The 19,203-nt window shown below is 35.5% G+C and overlaps 1 protein-coding gene across 1 annotated transcript in view; it reads left to right on the forward strand.

Annotated features, from left to right (window-relative positions):
• Window positions 1–16,399, forward strand: part of nup35 (nucleoporin 35) — a 17,277-nt gene extending 878 nt beyond the window's left edge. The window contains exons 2-9 of the mRNA XM_051710052.1: window positions 3,448–3,609; window positions 3,744–3,871; window positions 7,538–7,592; window positions 7,690–7,825; window positions 13,774–13,843; window positions 13,942–14,070; window positions 14,151–14,306; window positions 14,561–16,399. Coding sequence (XP_051566012.1) covers window positions 3,448–3,609; window positions 3,744–3,871; window positions 7,538–7,592; window positions 7,690–7,825; window positions 13,774–13,843; window positions 13,942–14,070; window positions 14,151–14,306; window positions 14,561–14,638 — 914 coding nt within the window. The 3' untranslated portion in view covers window positions 14,639–16,399. The remainder of the gene's footprint in view (window positions 1–3,447; window positions 3,610–3,743; window positions 3,872–7,537; window positions 7,593–7,689; window positions 7,826–13,773; window positions 13,844–13,941; window positions 14,071–14,150; window positions 14,307–14,560) is intronic.
• The last annotated feature ends 2,804 nt before the right edge of the window (window positions 16,400–19,203 follow it).

Here is a 19,203-nt window from a genome sequence, read left to right on the forward strand (position 1 = left end):
AAAAACAGTTTGTCAATATAAATGTAACAAAAACGCCTCTGTTGAATTTCATATATACATGTTATGATTGCTATCCTGCTGAACAAACTTCAAAGTGGTTTCAGAATGAAAGCATATGCTTTAGGTGTATGAAGACAAAACTGTCCTTCAACACACTTTTTATTGCGTTCTGTTGACATTTCAATTATTTGTTTGTTTGCTTTTCCCCTCCACTCAAACATAGAATAAAGAAAGTGAAAGCTGCATTAGTCATTACAACCAGAGTTATTATTTCGAATTTTAATTTAGTTTTTATTTCTACTTAATTTTCAGTTTGTCAGTTCAATTTAATTTAGTTTCATTTAAAATTATCCCTATCTAAAGAAATAATAGTCTTTACTGAGATTTCTTTCTGAATCTTTTTTTCACTGTCTGCCGACTGATTTGAGAAAATACATACTGTACAAATTAGTCAACACAGTAGTAATTAGCACTCGCTGAGAAGTTACGTCTCACGATTTGACTGCAAATGCTACATCCAAAAACACTGGAAAAGCCCACTGATAATATTAGGGCCATGTCATCACGGACATGATTTTCTAGTTAATTTGTGGGAAACCGCACAATGCAGGGCAGTTCTGCGTGCTGCTCGTTTACCTAAATGCCTGATGTGTCTGTGTGAATCTTGCAGCTGCTACGGCAGAAGATAGAACAAATAAATAATAATTGATATTTGCTTGAGCGGCAGCCCCGTGGGTCTGCAATCAGTCTGAAATCTTGAAATACCAACCAAAGAAAATTTCATTGAGTTCTTCTTTATCTGCAAAGACATGGAGAATAATAATTTTGAGTCATAAATTTAACAGAATTGTCCTTCAAAAGTGTCAGAGATATAGGCTAAAAAAAAAAAGATATGCATAAGTTACCTGGTGGTTTACAAAAAAATAAAAAAAATGTTAAAAAAACGTCATAACCAACTAAATTCATCTCGTAACATGAAGTTTAGCTTCATATACAAACTCTGTCATCAAATAATACATTTTGTAGGCTATAAATTATAAACAAAATATTTCACTGCCCAAATTATCCTAATATTTTATTGTGCATGGTTAAATGTTATGAATGGTGGACAAATGCTGTAAAAGAATGTATTTTAAGCAGCTCGTCAATGCTTTGAAAATAGTCAATCAGTATTAAATAGGTGCTGTTTATCTGTTTAGAGTTGCTGTCTGCTTTAGCAAAAATGCTCTTTTCCCCAGACTGTGTGTGTTTGCTTAAACACAGTGAAACAACTCTGGCTACATCTACAACTTCAGGGGCTAATACAGCTGCATGCAGACAGAGATGTGTTCATTAATTTTTTTTATTTTTATTTTTTCACCCCAATTTGGAAAGCCCAATTCCCAATGTGCTCTAAGTCCTCGTGGTGGCGTAGTGACTCACCTCCTTCCAGGTGGCAGAGGACGAATCTCAGTTGCCTCCGCATCGGAGACTGTCAATCCATGCATTTTATCACGTGGCTTGTTGAGCGCCTTACCGCAGTGACGTAGCGTGTGTGGAGGCCCATGCCATTCTCCGCGGCATCCACACACAACTCACCACGCACCCCACCGAGAGCGAGAACCACACATTATAGCGACCACGAGGAGGTTACCCCATGTGACTCTACCCTCCCTAGCAACTGGGCCTATTTTGTTGCTTAGGAGACCTGGCTGGAGTCACTCAGCATGCCCTGGATTCGAACTCAAGACTCCAGGGGTGGTAGTCAGCGTCAGTACTCGCTGAGCTACCCAGGCCCCCCTTAATTTCTGTTTTATTTATTTATTTATTATTTTTTCATTGCATCATAAATATCCTGGACTCTGAAATAAATCCTGAGTCCCAAAGGCTTGAGTTAAGTCCGAGTAAAAATGCATCCGAGGCTGTGACAAGTCCAAGTCCATTAAAATTGGACTCGGACTCATGTCCGAGTTCAAACTCGAGTACCTCAACTCTAGAGCATTTCAATATAAACAACGGTTCCATTCACTCCAAACACCGCACAACATTACAACAAGCACTATAAGTGAACAGACCAGTACTCTCAAAAATCCCTTTTCTGCCTTGCCAGCTAGACAAAAACGGTAATGCAGTAAACTAATTCTTCATATTTCATCTTCTTATTCTGACTAAACCCTGTTTTGGGGTGTGTATAACATCTGTGTGCAACATACTGGAATTCGTTTGTCAAACGTGAGGATATCTTGTTTACTTGCAGCTATCTGTTTTTAGGCAGATTTTTAATAGTTAAAATCGTTTAGTAATAGTTTTTAATAACCATAAGATACAATGCCATATTTCGGCAGGTTCTTAATCATAATCATATTTTGGAGTCAACAAAATGAATAGGCCTTTCAATTTTTTAATTGCAGAAATGTGCTTTGTAGCTTTTATTTCCTTTCATAATGTAATGCATTCAGCCTTAATCCATCGCCTCTTAAAAGAAGCATAAGTACAATTCAGGTTTTTGATATCACAACAGGAAAACAGTTTTGTCAAATAAAAGTAAGTAGGCTAAATGCATTAACTACGCAAAAGCATTTTACAGCATTGTTTAAATAATCCTTTTACATTTGGTATTCCCAGTATATGGCAGTACTGAGTGAAATCCAGGACAGTGTGTAGCCTAGGTCTATGATAAGAAATATCTTTAATATCTTTGTCATAAAACAATATCCTACATGATCGTATTACGTCATGCCATTGTATCTTCATCTCTCCAAAACTGCACAGAACTACCGTGTTCAGTGTGAGATGCGCTGTTCTTAAATAGACAGTAAGAGATGCTTACATTTTTAACAGATATTTTATTCAAAATTACTCACAAATGAGAAAGAGAAACATACTTAGTAATTATATTGAAATCAATTATGTGCATTGTGCAAGTATAGGACACTTGATGATTTAAATTTCAGAGTTCTGTGTTTTACAGTATTAATATTTAATTTTAAAATAATACAGTTTGATGAATGCAACGTTTACTTTAGGCCCACTGCCCTCAATCAAGTTTGATTTTCGGCCCTTCATAGGAAAAATTTGGGCACCTGATATAAACAAACTGGCATTTAAAGGGTTAAAATTCTGAAAATGAATGAATATTTGATAGTTATGATCAGGACTGATGTTGGTTAAAAAAATTAACTAATTGAAAGTGGAAAATAATATTAATATAATATTATTATGGCAGTTTTTTGACGCAGACATTTTTGACTTCTAAGTAACTTTTTTTTATTGACGCACAAGGGTTAAAGTTTGGAGTTGCCTCTTGAATTAGTTTTGGACGTGCTTGGTCATTTCAAACTGTTAAAATGTTCTAAGACTAGCTGTTAAATGCAAACATGTAATTTACTGATGGATGCTAGACTATAATTTGCATGACGTATTAAAACTCTAACACTGAATACACAATTGTGATGTCTCAAAAAACAGGTATTGAACCAATGACACTCGGCTCCCCAACCTCCCCCAAGCCTGGGGCTCAGTTTTTACCTGGGTTTCTGATGGGAGACCTTCCTGCTCCAGTTACACCTCAACCTAGGTCTTTTGGGTTGACGGGAGGTGGGGCAGAAACAAGGTCTCCTCTGCTGGCTGGTAAACAACTATTTATCCTTTTCCTTTTATGGTATTTTGTTAATACCAGAAAGGAGCTATGATTGTCAATGCCTCCTTTTAAATAAATTGCATAAGTTCACTTTTGTAAGATATTTGATCCGCTCTTCCATCAGGGGGATCTCCTCCACAGCCGGTTGTCCCAACACCTAAAGACAAGAGTGGAGCCCCTCCAGTCAGAAGCATTTATGAAGACCTCAACAGCTCTGGTGTGGGAATGTCACCTCTCGCTGCTCGCAAACAAGTGAGGACTATAAACTGCATGAAGTAGATATTGTAAAGTTGAGACTGAAGCACATCCTGTGTGTACAGAAGAACATGGAGAGACATAAAACAGAAGTTCTTCTGTATTAAAATACTTTCTTCTATCCCAGCTTAAAGTCCCTGTGAAGTGCCTTGAAAAGCTTAGTTTTCATTGGTCTGTATTTTCTACTTAAACATGAAGTTGGGGCAGACGGACTTGTTGAACGGCTCTTGCCTTTTATAAACATAGCCGATAGGCTTTAGTTTACATTGCAGCCCAACAGTGTGCAAACTTTTGAAAACGGGTTTCAAAGTGCAAGTTTTTGAAAACAATGGCGTTATCGTCTCTGTGTAAACATACAAAAACGTGAATTTGTGAAAACAATGACATCATGCGCACGCGTATTATGTGTTCAGTCCATAGGCATGCGCGTGAGTACTTTAAAAAAATGCGCGAGACATTCAAAACTACAATGGCGGACTACAGGACTGTGTTTGTGCTGCTCAAGATTTTGAGTTTATTGTCGCTTCTCCAGCAAAATAATTGTAATAAAGCAACCTCATCGTCCGTCCAGACAAAATTGCTCGATGCTTTCGCCATCTTCATTGTTTGTATTCACCGCTCTGTGGAAGAATGCTTATGTGCGCAGGCGCGTAGTGTTTCTTTACAAAATGACATCACCAACTACTGGCCTGGGATGCATAATACAGCATTTTTAGTCGTTTTCGTGGATCCGTGTGAACGGGGATCGTTTTGACACTGTTGTCGTCTATACGCAAAACTTTTCAAAAATGCAAAGGAAAAACTTCCGTTTTTAGTACATCGTTGTCGTGTAAATGTACCCTTAAAATAGAAATTTAACGTCTAATGTTAAAATGTATGTTTTCTAATTTAATGCAGCCCCCTTAAATTCTTTGGCCAGGTCATGAATAATTTATTTTATTTTATATGATTTATTTGAAAGAATTAAAAGAACAATTTCAAGTCTATCCTTGTATTTTCCAGGTTGATAAGGGTTTTAGAAAGTAATAAGTAATGCAATTACTTTTCAGACAAACTAATTAGTAATCTTGTACAGTAATCTAATTACATTGTAGAAGATATAATTAGTAGTTAGTAATTAATTTTTTAGAGTAACTTACCCAATACTGCAGCCCACACACACCCCTGCTACTTCTCGTGCCAGAGCTGTATTCAGCAGAGGAAACTGAGAAGCGATCTCAATACAGAATTCAACCATTTTTCCACTGACTTGAGAAACGAAAGATGATCTAACTAACCATGTTACTACATAAACAGCCCACAAACAAACACCGCACATTACGATCTTTGCTTACGACGAGGCTGAAGCCGTTGTACAAGTCCAATATAGATAAATGAGAAACAAGTGAGTAAAACATAACAATATATCAATGTTTTGAGAAACAAACTCTAAAACTTAAAGAATGATGAATGAGTCTGTTCAGCCCTAAGAGGGAAACTAGATTTAAAATGCTTATGTCTTCTGAAAACCAGTTTTGTCAGTGTTTAGAACTACACTACCATGGCCCTGTCCCAAATGGCAGCCTCTACCCTTGCGGTGGTCTTCTGAGTGCAGACTTTGGTGACGTAAGCAAGTGCAGACAGATGGGACACTAGTCAGCAAGTCCATGAGGATGCATGAGTGATAAAAGTGTGCATTTGGGACTTCAAACAGATGATACATTTTTTACATTGTTATTCTTATGCATACAGTTTTTACAAATTATTATTTGAAAAAGTCATGGCATTGATGGATAGGATCAAGGAACACACTTTATAGTCACTCTTGAATTTGTTTTTATTAAATAATTTCAAGCAACACTATCAATAAAGAATTAGACAATTTAATCAAGAACCTCTGAAAAACAAAGCGCACATAACTACTGGGGGGGTGGGGGGCCTCATGTTTTAAATATTTAGAGAACAAATAAACTTGATTCAGACACATGGATGGTTACATGCAGGTGCTTAGAGCGCAGTCAAATGTATAGAAAAACATACCTCCATAGATTGCAAAAAAATCATAAAATAAACACAGCCACACTAATGCAAGTGTAAATATCACTGGTAGAGCGAATGTTGCCATATCAATAAATATTAGCAATCTTCCAAGCTAAACTATTCTCTCCTGTCTTGATGTTTTAGACTTACAATAATTATAAAATCCTCTTTGAAACCACAATAGCAAAGGTTTAATATTAGGTTACTTATATGAACATATAACTTCCCCAAGAAAAATTATTCGATAACTGAATAGGAGTAATTCTTTATCTCTGGGAAATTCAAAACAAAGTTTTGAACCAGTTCTACACATCAGACTAAGAAGTTACACTTTTTACACATAAGCAGCAAGTGATCAGCCATTGACAATCAGTAAAAAAAAAAAAAAAAAAAGATTATTAAAGTAAACTTTTAATCCGCAATTGACATTGCCTCGTCCGCCATGAATTTTCCTCCAGCTTGGAAACTCCAATCTGTTGTGATTGGTCAAGAGGATCAGCAGTGGGGAACGATGGGTAGTAATGCACTGTGGAACCCACAATGATGTGGGCTCAGCTGAAGGGCGCATTGAGGGTGTAAAGGGGGCACTCGCGAGCACCACTCAGAGCGCTAAAATGTCAAATGTGACCCCCTACGGCCTTGTAGACTTTGCGGCCGGGAATGTGCAGATGAAGGCCACGAGACCACAAGTCCACATGAAGTGTGGCATTTGGGATGGGGCCCATATAGATTACCTTAAAACTAACAGATGTGGATTAAAAGCAGGAAAATTTGATTTGATGTGGTTTTTAAAATGCAGATAAAACTATAAGTAAGCCAGGCTTAGGTTGATTTCCCTGTAATGTTTTAAAGAGCACCTATTATGGTTTTTCAAATATTACCTTTCATGTAGTGTGTTATATAGCTGTTTGTGAATGTAAAAAAAGTCTGCAAAGTTTCAAAAATCAAAGTGCACGACAAATGGAGTTATTGACTCCCAAAAGAAAGAATCGATTCTGAACACCTGAAACGAGTTGTTTGTAATTCCAGACTTACTTCCTGTACTAACCTACGTAATTTGCTAACAAAAAACCTGCCTCTGGTCTTCATTGGCTGCTCGTGAACAGCTCTGAGCCGCCCTCAAACACTACACTAAGCGGTACACCAATCACAACAGACTAGGACATCTGACCAATCAGAGCAGAGTAGGCTCTCTGAAAGGAGGAGTTTAGAATGAATCTTTTAGAACGGATCATTGAACGAGTCATTTTTGACACTGGGAAAAAAAGGTAATGCTGCAATTTAAATTATGAGCAAATTAAAATGTTTTTTGACCTTGGATGCAAGTAAATCTATTGTATGAGACCTTTAAAACAAAATTAGGCACATTTAAAAACCATAATAGGTGCTCTTTAACACTGTGGCTCTGCTCCGTTATTAAAATTGCTTTGTTGGCTCAGCCATTGCCGTGAGTTTGGGACACGACTAACCATTTACCGAACAATGCATAAGGCAGAGTGTTTGTGGAAACATTTTTGTAAAAAGGCGGCAGAAATTACACACTTCACCTTAATTTTTAATAGAATTATTAATGAAAAAGGAGCATTTGCCATTTGTTATGGAATTTAATTTTCCTTAACTCATAAGTTTAGCTTGTTTTCACAGCCATTTGCTGGAGTGCATACACCACTGTCTGGTTTACCAGGGACACCAGGGACAGGTTACTATCATACACTTATTTGATTTAATTTCTTGTTAAATAAAATGTTCTTTCAAAAATTAAGCTTAATTTCTTTTTTCTTTTCTTTTGTTTTAAGCTTCAAATTTGTTTAGCCCAGCAGGACAACAGAGGAAGATGACACTTTCCCCAGCTCAAGTAGATCCCTTCTTCACACAAGGAGATGCTCTGTCCTCTGAAGACCAGCTGGATGACACCTGGGTCACAGTGTTTGGGTGTGTACATTTTGGCTTGCATTTTTAGATTATTGAAAATATAGCTGGGCAATATGTATTTAACATTTATGTAATTTTGCTGGTAATATTAAATTAAGCAACAATGTGTACATTTCTAAGTGATTTGAATACGTTTTTATTTTTTAAGTTTCCTGAAGACTGTGTCATTACATTTTGCAGCTCTTTCTTGTGTAGTGACTTGCTCTCATTACTTGCTTTTTTGGTGGGGTGTCTACACGATGGGAGAAAGGTGCCATCGGTTGTTCCTTGCAGGCTACTCTGCCTTACAGGCTCCATGTGATTAGGATTAGCGTGTGGGTGGGGTTAGGGCATCTGCTGCCTGCCAGGAACAAACTGTGGCTCCTTTGTACAATGGGCGTGTCTCTTGAGTTCAAACCAAGTAGGAAAAAAAAACAGCGTTTGTTTTTTGTAACTAGAATTTTTCTGTAATTTACCAAATTTTGAAAACATTGATTGATATTTCCAAATGTTATCCATTATTTAGATTGATATAAAAGAAAAAGATTTAACCATAGCCCAGTTTTCATTTTAACAGGGTTCGTACAAGGTGCTTGAAGTACTTGAATTTCCTTTTTCAAATTTAAGTCCTGGAAAATCCTTGAAAATAGACATTTTTACCAAGAGGTGCTTAAAGTTCTTGAATTATAGTAATAAAATGCTTTGCTTAATTTAGTAAATGAAATGTATTATTTATTTTCGGAAAAACACAACAACAGACCACTAGACCACTGCTGAAGCAGGCAGCGCATAGACGGCGATGTCACGTGGCACGTTACTCTTTTGGCAGCTCTGTTCAGAATGGGCCAATCACAATCAATTGTTACTGGAGAATTAAAAAAATAAGTATTTTATAGATACTGTTGTGGCGGATTTAACAAGTATGAATTCTTGCAATTATCAGTTTTAATTAAAAATTACTCTCCAGAGTGAAAAAATTATGAGATGTAAAACATTGTGAGATTTGAATGCAGATCAATGGAGGATTCAGTTTTGTGAGTCGTCTAGCGCCCCCTTGTGTAAAGAAAGCTTTGTGTCTCACAAAATAGGTTATTTCTGACAACATTTGGGTCAATATCAAAATACTGTATGTTGACAAACATGTCCCTTGACTTTTTTTTAGTCATGAAAATGCTTTCAAATAGCAAAAAATAAATACATTTAAAAGGTATGATTCTATGAAATGGCTTGACTCTGTTTTGCTAAAAAAGAAAAAAAATTGAAAATATTTGAAATTGTCAATTGCCTGAAAAACTTCCTTGTCCCCTTCATCTGGTACACCACTTCTATGACATGTAAAGTTATTTATGTATTTATTTTTAATACAAGCATTAGCGCAAGGACGAACAAGTGTGCAAAAAAGCAAAACAAAATTTTTATTAATAATTGAAATAATTTAACAAGAATGTTTGTCCCTTGATTTCATGGCATTGGTGTTATCAATGATTAAACCTTTTTCTTTTCTTTTTTTTTTGTAATGTTTAAAAAAAAAAATTAAATACAAAATTTGTGGAAAATATTTTTTAATGTCAAAGTTCAGAGGCTGGTTAAATATGCATATAGTGATTTTTCCCAGCATGTTAACTTATTAATTCACTTTTTTTTTACTAATATCTTCACACAAAAATATCTGGGGTTGTACCCCATTGAACCCTCAAAATGTGGCGTTGTAACCCATTTAACCCTCATTAGTGTTAACTTGCTTCGTTCGTGAAACAAAATTAAATAAAAGCCAAGTTGTCCTTTATGAATAAAAAATAATGTCAACATGTTATAAAATGTTTACTCTCAGAGTTTACAGGCAAAAACTGAACGGAAAATTGTGATATTTTGTAAGTTGGAAATTTTTTTGAGAATGACCCATTTGCAATTTGGGTCAGTTCCTTACATAAATCTTTACTGTTGTTGGAAAGTAAAGTGCGTTTTAAAGGAGCACACTACAATTGCACATCAATTTAGTCATGAACCAAGAATTGTTACTGTGAGAATATGTAATTAAAGATGCACATTGAGATATGTTGTACTTGTAATAACTGGTGCTTTATAAAAATAAATTAACTGAATGAATAAAATATTTTTATTTAAAATGAACAAATAAAGAATTAGTTTTAATGACATCTCGAGCATAGTCCTTGAAAACAAATAAAAATGCTTGAAAAGTCCTTCAAATGTAACTTTGAAGCATCTGTACGAACCCTGTTTTAACCATCATCATGTGGTATATATATATATATATATATATATATATATATATATATATATATATATATATATATATACAGGTGCATCTCAATAAATTAGAATGTCGTGGAAAAGTTCATTTATTTCAGTAATTCAACTCAAATTATAAAACTCGTGTATTAAATAAGTTCAATGCACACAGACTGAAGTAGTTTAAGTCTTTGGTTCTTTTAATTGTGATGATTTGGGCACACATTTAACAAAAACCCACCAATTCACTATCTCAAAAAATTAGAATATGGTGACATGCCAATCAGCTAATCAACTCAAAACACCTGCAAAGGTTTCCTGAGCCTTCAAAATGGTCTTTCAGTTTGGTTCACTAGGCTACACAATCATGGGGAAGACTGCTGATCTGACAGTTGTCCAGAAGACAATCACTGACACCCTTCACAAGGAGGGTAAGCCACAAACATTCATTGCCAAAGAAGCTGGCTGTTCACAGAGTGCTGTATCCAAGCATGTTAACAGAAAGTTGAGTGGAAGGAAAAAGTGTGGAAGAAAAAGATGCACAACCAACCGAGAGAACCGCAGCCTTATGAGGATTGTCAAGCAAAATCGATTCAAGAATTTGGGTGAACTTCACAAGGAATGGACTGAGACTGGGGTCAAGGCATCAAGATCCACCACACACAGACGTGTCAAGGAATTTGGCTACAGTTGTCGTATTCCTCTTGTTATGCCACTCCTGGCGTCTTACCTGGGCTAAGGAGAAGAAGAACTGGACTGTTGCCCAGTGGTCCAAAGTCCTCTTTTCAGATGAGAGCAAGTTTTGTATTTCATTTGGAAACCAAGGTCCTAGAGTCTGGAGGAAGGGTGGAGAAGCTCATAGCCCAAGTTGCTTGAAGTCCAGTGTTAAGTTTCCACAGTCTGTGATGATTTGGGGTGCAGTGTCATCTGCTGGTGTTGGTCCATTGTGTTTTTTGAAAACCAAAGTCACTGCACCCGTTTACCAAGAAATTCTGGAGCACTTCATGCTTCCTTCTGCTGACCAGCTTTTTAAAGATGCTGATTTCATTTTCCAGCAGGATTTGGCACCTGCCCACACTGCCAAAAGCACCAAAAGTTGGTTAAATGACCATGGTGTTGGTGTGCTTGACTGGCCAGCAAACTCACCAGACCTGAACCCCATAGAGAATCTATGGGGTATTGTCAAGAGGAAAATGAGAAACAAGAGACCAAAAAATGCAGATGAGCTGAAGGCCACTGTCAAAGAGACCTGGGCTTCCATACCACCTCAGCAGTGCCACAAACTGATCACCTCCATGCCACGCCGAATTGAGGCAGTAATTAAAGCAAAAGGAGCCCCTACCAAGTATTGAGTACATGTACAGTAAATGAACATACTTTCCAGAAGGCCAACAATTCACTAAAAATGTTTTTTTTTTATTGGTCTTTTGATGTATTCTAATTTTTTGAGATAGTGAATTGGTGGGTTTTTGTTAAATGTGAGCCAAAATCATCACAATTAAAAGAACCAAAGACTTAAACTACTTCAGTCTGTGTGCACTGAATTTATTTAATACACGAGTTTCACAATTTGAGTTGAATTACTGAAATAAATGAACTTTTCCACGACATTCTAATTTATTGAGATGCACCTGTATGTGTATGTGTATATATACATACATATATATATGCGCGCAGCTTCTCTCTCTCTCTCTCTCTCTCTCTCTCTCTCTCTGTGTGTGAGAGAGAGAGAGCTCTATCCCACATGATGGTGAGAACAGGCACAAGTATATTACAACACTGTTTGTCTGAGTGACAGATTGTTTTTATTTGTAGCGCAGCCTCTTCTAGAGTCGTTTGTTGGTGTTTGATTTATTTCTGTGAATCCGTTCAAACTGTCCGTTTCAATAAATCATTTTAAAAAATCTGATTCAACAATTTGTATTATACCTTATAATGATCATGGAAGTCTTCATATGGCAATTTTGTATTAAAATGTTTTAGTAAAAACAGATGTTGAAACATTTTTCTGTTTATCACCATATATTGTTATATCAGTGCGTAAAAGAGGGAAAATGGTTAAATCTAATTTTTCCTTCTGTTTATTTACTCAAAAGCAGGAAACATCTTGATTATTCCCAAACAGACTAGATGTTTATTTTAACTTCTTGCATTCAGCATTTTGAATCTCCTTGGCAACAACTGCACTTTGGGTGAAATGATTCCTCTAGGGCTGGGCGATTATGTAAAAAAATAAAATTTTATTGATAATCGGCTTAAATATCGCGATACACAATTATATCGTCAAACCCACTGCCGATATTTTTGCTTTATTGATTTTGCTTTAAAAATGTAATTCATTTATTGAAATACGAAAAAATTCGTACATTTCAAAATTCAAATTACACTTTAACGAAAAAAGCAATAAAATAACAAAGTGATAAAAAAATCATATTTAACCTCCTCCCCAAATCCAAACATTTACTGTCTCCAACGGCACTATTTGCCATCACGCACGTATCAGTCAGAGACAACAAGTGGAAAATTATTAATAGGCTACAGATTAAGAACTGAAGACAATTATAAATGTAAAGATAATTATAATAATAACCTAATAAATTCCCTTGTGTTCCCAAAATAATGCTGCCAAATGTGTGTTCTTATCGAATTTGTGTTTGTATTGCGTTTTGGTAGTACAGTTTATGCTGCCTATAGAAAATAAAATAGAACTCAATTTTAGGTTCAAGGTGAATATGTCTTGTATTATTTTATGATTTAATCACTTCTTTAATACAAAGATATATATATTACTGAACCTGCAGAATTAAGTTCAAAATGCATGTTAACAGCGAACTGGTCCGTGGAAATAAAGTGAACAAAACACACAGCAACTCCCGATATGATCGAAGATAATTTGCAGCATTCTCATAGATGACATTATGCTAGCAAACATTTTTCAGACAAATGAAACAGAGAAAAAAAAAGAGTAAACACTTTACATGCGTGTGTTCCACAAGGCTCGTGCTGCACGCCTCTGAACAAACAGCGAATCAGACACAAGCATTGGCGGCTTTTCTTTGGCTGTTCTTAAATATAATAAAGTGTGTTTCTTCAAGCGCGTGTCTGTGACTAACAGCATTTCTTGTCATTCGTCACTCCGAGATATTTTACAGGTCGTCTGCCTGTTGCGGGTAGATGAGCAAAATTACCCCCGCATGAAATACATTTGGACGAGGAGCTTGTGAACTGGATTCAGCCTTGTCGCATTTTGCAGGTGGTGGGTGCTTGTTTCATACCCTGGCCACTGTTTAATATAGCCTATTTGGTGACTTCCAGGTCCATAGTTTTGCCATTTCCCGATATTGTCAATCATCATCTGTCAATTGAGAGTCTCAATCGGCATCGGGATCTTTGTAAGATATCGTCGATATTTGATAACATTGTCCTATCGCCCTGCCCTAGATTCCTCTGACACCCTGTTAAGCCACTTCAAAGCATAATATTTAAATATATTTCAAATATCATCAAAAGGCTGATAAATTATGTAAACAAAGATTTTGGCTACATTGCCCAGCCCTAATTGCAAAGCATTGTGATTTTTTTTTTGCCCCAGGCTTTTATTGGTATTTACCTATTTTGTTCTATTGCATTCATTTATCGTAGTATTTTAGCACAAATATGATGTCTGGTTTTATCACTTCCATGGTTTTTTTAAAACATTAAATTCTGTTTGTGCACAGGTTCCCTCCAGCATCTGCTTCATACATCCTTTTACAGTTTGCACAGTATGGAAACATAATTAAACATGTAGTAAGTACAGGTCATTCTCATACAGATCAAGTTTCATTACAGGCTAATTTTTATGAGTTATTAATTATTAAATGGATAATTGTTTCTTTTATTTGCAGATGTCTAATACAGGAAACTGGATGCACATTCAGTATCAGTCTAAACTGCAGGCACGAAAAGCTCTCAGCAAAGATGGAAAGATATTTGGAGAAGCCATAATGATTGGTGCCAAACCATGTATTGATAAGGTAGAAAGAAGATGGATTGAAATGTTTCTCTAATATTTGTAACTGTGATAATGCTACATTGGGAGTATTTTATTTGGCAGAGTGTAACGGAAGTTTCAGACAAATGCAGTACTTCCAGTTCTGTGTTCACACCCCCGCTGAAGGCTCTCTGCACCCCCAGTCACCCTTTATCAACTCCGCGATCTGTCATGAGACCTCTCAGCTCTGCTTACAATGCATCCAGCAGTGACTACCAGGTAAAAGAGACCAATAACCAGTTTCACTCACCCATTCACCCACTAAAAGATGATGAAAATGGGTGAACTATTCTGCCCTAGAAAGGCAAAACACAGTAACCATGCCAACAGTGAAGCTAAGAAAAAAAACACTTCATAGTTACATTGTAGTCTTTTGTAGCTACTGCAATTTTCACAAAATGAAGTTAGAATGCTGTAAGAAATTATATTGTAAAAGCATCATTTGTGAACTGCTTTTCTTTTTTTATTTGTAGGTTGTGTCAGATCAACAGACACCAAAAAAGGATGACAGTTTTGTGTCTAAGGCTATGGAATATATGTTTGGATGGTAATCTGTCAAAGGGTCCTGATGGAAAAAAAACTCTGAAGCCATCAACAGCCTCAGATATGTTGACACTGCTCTAAAAACTGACATTGGGTTTTTCTCTGAGCACAAGTAATGAATACAAAAGCACTTTCTCAATGTTTGTGGACTAATTGACTTTGTGTGCTGTATTATGGAAGATGGACTCTTGAATTATTTCAATGGACTGCTTTCGGCTGCTGTATTTGCTTTGGTATTACTCCCTAAAACTGTCCTGAATATGGCTCAAAATCTTATGTTTTAATTGAACAACCTGCTGGTGAGCATTAAGTGTTTCAGGTCCATCCAAAACATGCATTCTGCCAAAAAAGGCTTAATCTCGGAAAATTATGTATCCAAATCAAGACACTCACCCAAATGGGACCCTATTGTGCAAATATCTTGAATATCTTGCTTGGCATCGTACATGGTTATAGTCTGATTTATGTAGAAGAATGGATCTCACAAGAGAACATTATTGATAACACCTTCAACTTTCTGAGATTAAGGCCTTAAACTTTTCATTGGTTTGTATACTTCTGATTTTAGGTTATTGTGGGTTTTCACTAACTTGATCAATTATTTTAATAAATCAGAAAATCAATTTTTAGAAGTGTCTGATTTTGAAAATATCTTTTCTCTTTAATAAACAACACTGTTTAACAAGAAACTGTAGTTTGTTGACTCTTAAGTGTCATATATACTGAATTATTAACCAGTCAGGCAAAATGAAGCTAAAACATGAAGCTAAATAATTAGCTCTTTCTTCAGTATTGAAAATATGTGACTAATAAGCCTCAGTGTCATTTATGATGGAGAGGCACATTTTTTGTTTTTTTGCTATTTTGTAATAGGCTTAATGTAAGACTTCTTGTGTTTAATAAATCTCTAAAGTAATTCTGCAAAATAACTGGAATGTGAGTTCTTGATTTTATTTGCTATTTTGTCATCTCAATATTAAGGAAATTTCATATGTGTACTTTGTGTTTTCTGAATAATTATGTATTTAGTATTTGGAAGTGATTAATTTATAGCTGACTCTTAAATTCCAGTCTCTCACAGAACTGAAGATTTTGGACATGGTTTTATGACATGACTAAGCAGTTGAGCATTGCATGGCATCATAAATAAATGAGCATCTGGTGTTTTTTAAATGCATGCCATTTCCAAAACGGTCATACAATTATTTCCTGATGAATACACAATTTGCTCCTATTTATAGCTTCTCTTCCTTGAGTCAGACTTAAGACTACAAATATTAAAACACTTGAGACATGATTTTGACCTTATCACAGTTGTGTATGTCTTGCTCGAGTGGATGCTATGTGCAGTGATTTGAATCATCTGAACTGTGAAGGGAAAAATCCTATTATGTGTTATAATTGAAAACAATTCTCAACCCAGGTACTGTATATTGTGTGCAAATAGCCAAACAAGTTAATCATATTTGAACCATTTTGATAGTAACATCTAAAATGTAACAATACAAGCATGTAGTTTGTTTCAAGTTTATGTCTGTTCCTGAATAATTATCCATAGATAATTCGTGCTCACTAGGTAAGTCTATCTGGAGTCACGAAGACATCGACTATTAAAGCAAACATCAGCTACAACAACCATAATTTTTTAACAAGAGGACCCTGTGAATGTTGCATTTGTTTACAGTAATCTTGTTCCATCTTTCCTCAGTGAACAGGCAATTATTGTATCTGTGTATGATACTGAAGTTAAATGGCAAAATTAAACTGCATTAACCCTGTTAATGTCTTCTGTCATTTTTGACCAATATTGTTTTTTGTTTGTTTTTGTTTTTTTATAAAAATGGTTTCCTTCATCAGAGCAGTACAAGGCTTGGTTGATCACTTTTCATTCATTTGCCATCTGAACACACAAAAAATCTAAATTGTTTCTATGAATCTAGGTGCTTTTTTATCAAACATTGTTACACCTTTCGTGTTCCCAGTCAAGAAACAAAGAATTAGATTCTCTCTCTCTCTCTCTCTCTCTCTCTCTCTCTCACACACACACACAACTTAGGTGTGGTAGTAACACCATCCAGACAAAACACTTTCTCTATTGTGTGATTTTCAAGACTTTATTATTCATTAAAAGACTTTCTTACAAGACTTTATTCTTCTTCTTCAATGTATATTACTGTTGTTTTATGAATTATTTGTTTATTGCTGTTCGTTATCTTGCATTTTTTATCCATTTACTTCACTGACTGAATATGAATAGAATTTTCATGTTTGCAAAATAAATGGTTTATAACAAAAAATAAGAAACTGACAAATAGTCTTTGATAATATCTAAATATATATCAAAATTCATAACTTGCAATAATATCTAGAAATTAACTTTCAGATCAAAAAAACATTGGTCTACAGTGACCAGGCTGCATGCATGGATCGCTGCAACCATCTACTTGTTATAATTATAATTTCATGTAAATGTTTTTTTGTTTTTGTTTTTTTCAGTAGAAGACAACAGATGCTCCAAATGCATGACACATTTTGATATTTCCTTAATTCTTTATTAGTTTAATGAAGTATATGTTTTTAATTAAGTGAAATTAATATAAAATGTGTTTATTTTAAATAAAAATAAATGTTGTAATTTAGTCTTTTAGAGGTAAATTAGGTTTAATTACTATAAAATTCCAAAAGAAAAGCATACATTTAGAGTAATTACAGTGAAGTTAGTTTTACTAAATTTCTTTAAAAATTGACATGATTATTGTATTCCGTCAACTTTTACTAGGAATACTAAGAGTTTTGGCTTCTAACGAAGACAGTAGAAGGGTTAAATGCATTAAATTATTGAGCATGACAGTTATACAACTGTTTATGTTTGAGTCATGTGCACAGTTAAAAGGCGGGTAAGACTGGCAACTGGCAACTCTTGTCCTTTTTTCCTCACAGGAGTCTCCCCAACTTTATATGCAAAAAAGCTGCAGCATTTATTGCAACATAAATCAGATCAAATTGCCATGCAATGCCTTCATTCCTTTGAAACCTTTTCTCAGCTCAGCATATTTAACTCATTTATCGAATTACTGATTTTCTGTGTGCTTGCCTTCTTTGCACTAGATTTTATTTTATTTATTTTTTTGCAAATATGTCATGTATTATAGAATCCAGTATATAATTGTGGGCTGCTTGAAAGACCTTCAAGATCTGCTTAAAAATATGTTATTCTAGCCTTTTTGTGTCACAGTTTTGCTATGTGCACTTACAATAAACAAACAAAATCACTGTAGTCTCTGACATTCCATTTTGTAATTCACCAGTCATAATTATAATAAAATACTTAAAACACATATAATCTTACAGACATCATTTAGACTACCATTTAGAGGGCATCTGATTTAGATGAAAAAAGTATGATACCAAAAGGAATCCTTAATTTTATTTTAAAATTGTTTTTTTTATTAGAAATGTAGTGGGTCATTTATACGTCTTGCTATACTGGATAAAATATCAAACTCACAATTTTTTAAGATTGAAATCATAGGCTATTAGTTTTCCTTTATCACAGTTAGGTGAACATGGGGAGAATTTTAAACAATTTCACTTCTTGGCTTTCAGAAGATGTTGCCTTATTTCCCCAGGTGCTTCTTTATTTTCAATCCAAATAAAAAAATAAAAAATAAATGTTTTCTTGGGAATGTTGTTTTAATTGGTAATCAATTTTTTTCCCCCTATGTCCTTAATAACATTTTCTAGTTTCTTAAAACAAGTGTGTAATTTCTTCGCCACCAAAGGGAACTGCGAAAAATAAACAGTTTTCAAAAGCTTTCCCAGATATTCCTCCCATCAGCTGTTATAAAAAATAAATAAATAAAGATCCTACCCCAACCCAGCAAACATGCCCCTTTGGGGCCCGTGTGGGGCCACTGCGGACATAAAATGTCACTGGGCCCTGGTACTGGCGTGAAATGTGGGGCACATGTGGGGTCAGGTAGGGCCTCAGTGGGCCAGCCCAAAAGTGTGGGATGAGTGTGGGCTGCCCACTCTAAGCAGAGCATTTTATAAAACAGAACAATAACCACTTAGAACCACATTAGAAAACATTAAGTATAAATCAGTCCCCTCAGGGGCACCAGTGGATCTCTGCCATTTATCTTCTGGTCCTTCTGCTCCTTCCCCCATCCCTGTCTCTAGCATTGCAGAGCCACATTTTAATCACAGCTTCCACTTTGGATGCTGTGGCCTGGTTACTTTTTGTCACAGCATCTAAGTGAGAAAGAAAACAACAACTGAAAAGTAAATGTAAATGACGGACACTTTTCCGTTAATGCAACCTCTGGTTATAATATGTCGACGAACTTTTAGTTCGTAGTAGTACCTCAAAACTAAACAAATGTCAACTGTAAAAAAGGTCTAGCCTGGTTGAGCCACAGCCAAAAATATTCTGTAATTTTGTTCCCCTTCTAAGGTCTTATCGCATATGTACCTTTTACATATTGTACCTATGACTGCTCTGCAGACCAGCATATCCCCAAAGGCCAACTTCTGGCCAGAGCCACACCGGCACAATTTTTGAGCAAGTGGG

Source organism: Myxocyprinus asiaticus, chromosome 11, assembly GCF_019703515.2.
Source record: "Myxocyprinus asiaticus isolate MX2 ecotype Aquarium Trade chromosome 11, UBuf_Myxa_2, whole genome shotgun sequence".
Taxonomy (NCBI): Eukaryota; Metazoa; Chordata; class Actinopteri; order Cypriniformes; family Catostomidae; genus Myxocyprinus; species Myxocyprinus asiaticus.